Source organism: Camellia sinensis, chromosome 12 (genome assembly GCF_055761805.1).
Source record: "Camellia sinensis isolate YWXY chromosome 12, ASM5576180v1, whole genome shotgun sequence".
Classification (NCBI taxonomy): domain Eukaryota; kingdom Viridiplantae; phylum Streptophyta; class Magnoliopsida; order Ericales; family Theaceae; genus Camellia; species Camellia sinensis.
Genome location: NC_138972.1, coordinates 29699327 through 29707217, shown reverse-complemented (window position 1 = coordinate 29707217; position 7891 = coordinate 29699327). Strand labels below are relative to the sequence as shown.

The 7891-nt window shown below is 36.0% G+C and overlaps 1 protein-coding gene across 2 annotated transcripts; it reads right to left on the bottom strand.

Moving 5' to 3' along the window:
* Nucleotides 1-301: 301 nt before the first annotated feature.
* On the bottom strand, nucleotides 302-7326 carry LOC114312449 (transcription factor bHLH48). Of its 2 annotated transcripts, XM_082898257.1 has the most exons (7): nucleotides 6292-7326; nucleotides 6040-6168; nucleotides 5888-5953; nucleotides 3162-3230; nucleotides 2741-2812; nucleotides 1653-1839; nucleotides 302-691 (listed from the first exon to the last, which is right to left on the bottom strand). In XM_082898257.1, exons 1-7 carry the CDS (start codon nucleotides 6766-6768, stop codon nucleotides 654-656), a joined length of 1038 nt encoding a protein of 345 aa, XP_082754383.1. In that variant the 5' UTR covers nucleotides 6769-7326; the 3' UTR covers nucleotides 302-653. The 2 variants fall into 2 exon arrangements, with proteins under 2 accessions (XP_082754383.1, XP_082754384.1); XM_082898258.1 differs by lacking the exon at nucleotides 3162-3230.
* Nucleotides 7327-7891: the final 565 nt, after the last annotated feature.

The following is a 7891-nucleotide window of genomic DNA, read 5'->3' as shown; positions in this document are numbered from 1 at the left end:
ACCCACAAAAAATTGAAACAATAATTTCATTTCCTTTTCCTCACCAAGTCCTAGAACCAAATATAATACTAATGAATGATCCAAGCAAGGTAAAACTAACATGCATTAGGTTCTACAGCCAAGCTTGCCAAGAACTAGCTTCTCCATTGTCATGGAGTTCATCAACAGACTTCAAAATGGCCAGAGGAAGTGAATAATTATTTTCAATCAGCGTAGAAAGCCGGGAAAGTAACATGCATAAACACAATAGCTTCCAGACATTTATACAAGAGATGCCAATATCCAAAAAGGGAAATGCACATTGAACAAAAAGGCCAACTTCCATAATATAGTTCAAAGGCATAGCTTACCTATGTTTTTACAGTATTATGACAACCAATCTTTTCATACATGTAGTATCAGATTGAATGACATTCTTAAGATATATATATATATATGTGTGTGTGGGGGGGGGGGGGGGGGGGCAATAACAATAACATACTGGATTTTCTCCTCTCCAGCTGAGATATGAATCTGGATTTCCAACTGACTAGTGAAAAGAAGGCATGGAAACCCGAGTTGAATGTCAAGGCCTCCTCTCTACTTCTCTGCAAGCTACTAATACTACATCCGATATATACACTACTAGCTACTGGTGGACCTTCAGTCCATCTTCATAGCTCCATTTTGAGCTGATTTGAGTTCTGAGATGCTGAGACAACATAAAGATTCGAAATTAGTTCTACACTTCCAAAGTTATTCCCTTCAAAGAGAAGACAGGACACAGAAAATCCAATTATGTAAAAAAAAAATTTACAAGAACCGCATAATAACAAGAAACAAGAAATCATTTATAACTGAGTGCAACATAACTGGAAACCTGGAATCAATTGATTAAATACCTTTATATTCCATCTACCTTGATTGACAAGCACAGCATTAGCTTTCTTTGTTTATATACACATGAAGTAAAATCAACTCGGACAAAAGAAGATTATGTAAACACTAACTTGAAATCTCACTTATCAAATTCCATTGTACAAGGCAATTTTTTTCAAAGAATTCGCCATGATATATTTGATCATGCATAGTATCATTTTAGCGATAATTCCCATTGTGTTTTTCCTTCTGTGTCTTTTAGTTGTAATGAAATGCTAAATCTTGAAATGTGATTACCTATGGGTAAAAACAAGGAACACATTATGTAACTATGAAATCAATAGATACCAGAATAAAGAAATAGTTCTATTGTGCTTTTGAAACTCCCCCCAAAAATTATAATATCAATGCGTGCTGTGCAAGAATCTGATGGTGGGGTAATAGCCGTCTTGCATCGATAGTATAGACTTATAGAGGGTTAAGTGAACAGTGAACTTAGATTGGGGACTTGTATGCCATTTTGGAGGATGACATAAGGCAGATTTCTTGATCAGCTAGGCTTATTTCTTAGCTGAGCAGGGTGCTACTGAGGGGATTCTCATCTCCTCTTGAGGAGAAATAGGAATTAGACTACTAGGGTTTGCATGTTCCCCGCTCATTAGATGCGGAGTCTTTTCACCTTTTGTTGGATAATGAAATTCTCTATGGAAAGAATTTCTCATTTGCTCAGTATCAAAACAGGGAAAAGTAGAAAAGGAATGAAGCAGAAAACTGAGTGTTGACATGAAATTCACCTGAACTCATTAATGAGATCTCTGGAGTAACGAAGTTGAGGTTGTTTTCTCTTTCCCAAACTGGCGGATGAAGTCCATCAAAATGCCGTAACTGTTGATATTGTTGTCTGTTCCCGTTGACTTGTCCTTCTGGCCACTGATGTGGCATAACCATGCTCGGGAAATTGCTGTCCATTGGAGCTCCAATCTGCAAATTTTAAAAGGTTAAGTGAAATAATAGTTGTCAACAATGAATATAAACTTGAGTAGTGTCTCAACTTGTTCAGGACATGGTCTATTAACATGTGAAGCTTGGCAGCACCAATGAATGGCAATTGCCATAACTCTGGTTATTCAGGCTGATATGCACTAGCTTTAAAGGAGGACTTGCTTCCCCGTACAACACATGGTTTCATTTGACACTCTTGACTTAATGTGATTACCAATTTTACAACGACGCACAATGGCAATAAAGAACTGTCCTTTGAAATCTTGAGTGGCCACCTTGCAAAATAGAGTTACACGAGCACTAAAAAAGTTATGGCCATGTTTGGTTTGTATTTGTGAAACAATTTTCAAAAATAATTTTCTGAAAGGAGCTTACAAAATTTGAAAATTTGTTTGGTTGTATATTTTGAAAATAGTTTTGGAGTTTTGGAGTCTAGGGTGATTTAATTTTTTTTGTAATTGAATTGATATGTGTGAGAGAAAAAGTGATTCATTGATGTGTAGTATGTGAGAGGAGAGAAGCGAGTGAAAAAGTGATTGATTGATGTGTAGTATAGAGAAAAGTGATTTTAGAACTTTTTTTTTCAAAAATTTTCAACCAAACAAATTTTTTAACAAGGCCTATATTTTCCCACTCTACCTAGTTAAGTAAGTGCAGATAAATTTAGTAATTTATCCTGGATGTTATTTAGGATGTTAGCAACAAAAGGTGCTCTGAGAAGTTGATGCCATGGGTGCCACCTCGTACCAAGGCAGAGCTAGATGGTAAAATATTGTCATTATTATTATTATTACTGAATAAGCAATTGAAAGCAACACAAAATTGGCTATAGAGTCTAGTATTAGCACAAAATTATGAAAGATGGTTGTGTAATACGTACTTCTGCAGTCAATAGACTGTCAAGGTTGAAATCAATTCTTGGGTTAACAGCCGCAAGTCTCATTGATAAGAACTGAGGTAAAAAAAAAATGCTCAATCAGAAGAAGATCAAAGCAACAGAAGAAATATGATTGAAGCTCCTTGGAGATTGCCAAATGATCATGGAGTTTTTTTTCCCATTTTCGAGGGCTATTCCTTAATATATTAGCTTCATAATTTTTGTAAAGAAAAGAAATCTTCTCATCTTCTGACAGCAATTCCAAAACTAGCATTATCTGAATTCCAAAAATAAAACATTAATCTTTTGCTTTAGTATAATTTTTGGCTTCATTGAACATATTCTGACAGTAATTCCATCCAAGATTTAAACTGTTTTGTACATTGTCAAAAGAACATGCAAAATAATGATGTGTTGGCCTTACCTCCACTTGACGTTGTAAGGACTGTACATGGTTAATAATCTCATCCAGCACCATAGCTGTACCCGAAATCTGAAGAGCAATCATTTCTCAATACAGAGATGAAGATGCTTATGCAACTTGAAACATTTCAATCAGTTCAATTTTTATGTGAATTATCAATGCATTGAAACTGATTTCAAATAAACACCTGATTTTTTTCAACTTTTTCTAACCTAAAAAGATGAAACATAAAGAGTGGACACAGCAAGTTTTCTGTCATGCTTCCAAAGGTCAGCTCCTTGAATAGAGAAAGGACAGAACTTCCCTTAGTTGAGCAGTTTTGATGCTTTGCATGAAAAAAGGCATTTGCAGGTCAACTATACCAATAAGTAATTACATTATCATCTTAAGAGGAAGGCTAACAAGTGGTCCCCTAGTTTTCTTCAATCAGAACACCTAACAAATTTTTATATAGATGCAAAGATGGGTCCAACCACCAATTTGATTTCAAAATAAATTCATAAACCGTAACATGTAAAACACCCGATAAAAACTGAAAATCACTTCTTCTTTTTTTTTCCACCTTAAAGAATGAATTTGAGCAACTAACTTTGTCAGGAGATTCAATTTCAGAAGTGTGGGCACTCAGGAAAAAACAAAGTTGAAACTATTTTGGCAATGAAATATTACCACCTTCCTTAGCAGGCTCGGGATTAACAAAAATGGTTGGGACAACAAACATCCAAGTTTTGGAGGAGTGACGACAGCTGACCCCCAAAATTAGGGTAGATATTTCCAAAGAGCACACTATTAATTGTATTTATTGACTCCTTGGATCTAACTGAAATTTGCATGTAGATCCTACCTTATGTAAAGCCTTGTATATGTACAATTGATTGCCAAAAAAATGTGGAGTACCATTATGTGGAGGCAAATTAGAGTTGAAGGCTTTCATGTTGATAACCTTTCAACCACACACATCAAGCATACTTTCATATCTTGAAAACATTATGATCAGTGGTCCCGGGGGACAAGACAGTGGCTTTGCTTTCTCACTCATCCAAACCTAATAGTGAGAAAACACAATTATTTATTTTCCTTTCTCACCTATACAAGATACCACAATCATTTTTTTTTTCTTTCATCATCCAAAAGAAGTGAGGCACTAGTCTTTTTGTATCGTTTGCTCATTTGGTTGTGGTTGTGAACAATCACATCGTATTTTTACAGTTTGGCATGGGTTGTCAGCAAATGCTTTTGTGAGAAGTGCTCTTCTGTGGAACCATATGCAATTGATGCCCAACTTCTATGAAATATTTGTACCATAGACCTCTCAGGTTGCCTGTAACACATTTTTTTTTAGATGGGTCCTGTATAAAACTTTGAATCATAACTGAAGAAATAAAAATATCTCCAGTACATGGGGCCCATAAGAGTCATAGACATCCATTTAGCTTGCCCATTAGGCGTAATTCCTAAGGGCAACTAGTTGTTCCCAAGCCTACCCAAGAAGGGCATTTGTGTCATTTCATATATAAGTAATACCTTTTACCTTAGGCCAAGTTAAAAACTGACCTACGTCTCGGCTTTATAATAATTAACTTTTCTCAACTTATTTTAATTTGTTACAAACACTCATAAGCTATACCAAACAGAGCCATCACAGTCACAAAAATCTGAAACAAAAAACATATTTTGAGGGAAAAAAAAAAAAAAAACTGTGATCCAAGAGCATCTCCAACTGGAGAGACACTTGAAATTTTTTTTAAGCATTTTCCCTAGCCTCATCACAAATGGAGTTTCAACAAGCAGATAATACCATAACCGTTTTGCATCATCTTATCCTCTCTGGCTATATATGAAGCGCATTAGACAGGGATTAGACAATCAATTGTAGAAATGAAGAAACTATTATTATAGTACACACTCAGACAAAATAGACATGCCTGCTTGTGAGTAAATATTTGCTATCACGGTGATACCGATGATGAACTGATGATGTGATATCACCAACTAACAATAAGTGTACATATGGTAAGTGAACCCCACTTTTAAAGAATATCTACCTTGCCTAATTTACATGGTAAGGTAAATGACAAAAATATATTGAATAATAATAGTGATGATTTGATATCACTATTATACTCAAATCATTTTCCCTGTCTAGTTGTGTTGTGGGGGTAGTCGCACGCATTCAAAATGAATCAAATAACAAAAATAACCTTAAAAAGGACTCCTAACAAACCTAAGGAAAGAAGAAAGTAGAGAAAACAGTGGAATTACGCAGTTGTTTGGTAAAAACTTTTTTAATTGGCTTTTTAAAATTGAGACTTTTTTAACTTGAAACTAAAAAGTTCATTTGGAAACAATTTTTTGATTTTTTTAAACCTTTTGTAAAAGAAAAATCAAAATAATTATAATTTAAATGTGACATTTTATTTTATTACTTTCTTTTAATTTCGAAGCCTACAAAACTACCACTTTCACCACAGGCTTGACACTTTTCTTGGTGTAAAAGGGACGACCATTATACTAAAAAGGTGACAATGACACATAACCCTTATTAAAAGCCTAACCAAAGATATAATTGCACATTTGCGTATCAAATCTAGACATATTGTCATCACATAATCCAAAAATTCAACAAAACTAATCATAACTTTTTTTGTTTTTTGGTTGATAGATCCACATAAAAATAAAGTCCGTCGATATTTTTTTTCTTTATTGTAAAAAATAAATAGACTGACCTTGTTACATCCGGGGACCAGCTCCTGCAATAGCTTCATCCGGGCATTAATCTTCTCTCTCCTAGCCTATAATTAAGCATTAATTAATTATAAATAACGTAATTAGCGATAAATTAACAGTGGTTTTTTTTAGTATGGAGATGAGTAAGTACTCTCTCAGCTAAGCTATGGCTATCTGTGGCTTGGCCGCGACGAGCTCGGACGTGAACGTAAGGAAGCTTGTCGCCGGCATCGGAGGTCTCAGTTGCGACGCTCTTGCTCTTTTTCCAAGACCCTTTTCCCTAATTTCACAAGAACAAATAGAGTGATTTAATTATAGTTGTGATAATTAACCACAAAAGAGACTCTAGAAATCCTAATTGGAACTAGTATAGTAATAGTAATAGTAATAGTCATGGTAATACCTTGTTCTTCTCTGGCTCTTTTCGCTTTGTTGATTTTTTATTGTGGTTGGGAACAATTGGCTGAGAGGAATTGGTGTTTGAATCCGAATCGACCGGTTCTTGTTTGACTTTGTGCGAGTTGGGACATGAATTGGAGGGAATTGAGCTCGTCTCCAGTGATTTATCTGCGGCGAAGACTGAGAACCTGGAGGCTCGTTCGAGAAGGGCGGTGTTGGAGGGGAATGTGAGAGTGCAATTGAGACGGCGATGATCGATTCGATCGTTCGCCGGAGTTTTGTTCGTTTCCGGCGAGTGTAAGAGAACCATGGCTTGGTTCACCGGAAGCTCCAGAAGAGCAGTGAAGGAACTGCCGGTCTCCGGTGGCGCCGCCATTAGTCTCTGAATTTCTTCACCGAATTGAAGCGATTCGACTCCGATTTCTTCAGTTTTCTCTCCGCAGCTCGCGGATCTAATTTCAGTACCAGAAATTCGCTCCATCAAATTGCTTGCAATGGAACCAAAACGAACCAAAAACTCGACCAATTCACACCTCCAAGACCGTTTATCAACAAATTTGGAAACAAACTTCTCACTTCCGGTCCGGTGAGTTTAGAAAACCAAGTGAAGAACAGAAATGGAAGGTGAGGACTAGCTAGGAAAAACAAAGCGCCAATCTCAGTACTTGACAATTGTAGAGTAATCTTCTTCACTACCCTCCTGAAGAATTCTATGCGGTGCTACAATGCCTCTCTCTCTCTCTCTCTCTCTCATTGTCTCTCTTTAAAAGATTGCTTCTGGGTTCTTAGCCATTTCAAGTGCAGCGAAAGCAACGTTGCTTCGCTGCTAGCTTGAGAGAGAGAGAAAGAGATAACCGGCCCGTGATGGGGTGGGAACCGTAGGCGTGAGAAAGGGGGTACTGGGATTGGAGATGGGGGCTGTAGGGCGGGGACCGGACAACGAACCGAGCTCGCCACAGTTTTTAATCGTAGAGGATGATATGTCCTTTTCTTGCATTTATGGGCAGGGATCATAATAGGTATACATTTTACATCCACGCCGTTGGGTAAAACTGTGAAAAAGTATTATAGTTTATATAAATTTAACCGGTTTATCAAAATAGTTTTATATAAATTTAATCTCTACTACACAATTATTTATTGTAAAAATATCTTGGTGAATAAATCTGAGTTCACAGACTTATTGTTTTATATATAAATAATGTAGAGAAGATGGTTAAAAGTCATTTCACAACTTTTAACTCATTTTGAATCATATCATTTATAACGTCTCAACCCTCCATATGTCATCGATATTATCCGCTTTGGGCCACGCCCGCACGGATTTGTTATTTCCAGTGGGTCACCCATCCCAGAACTACTCCAAAATTTGAACAATTAAATATTAAATTAGAACTAAAGTCCAATCAATATTTCATCATCTAAATCCTAGGGATAAAACAAAAATCTAAACGTTTCTAACACCACAAGGTTTAAATAAATTTACACCCTCAAAAGATTACAAGAGATTAAAAAAAAAAAAAAAAAAAAGAGAACAAAACGCCAACCAAACTATCTATCATAAATTCATAACTAACATTAAAGTAACAATACGTAGTCAAAAT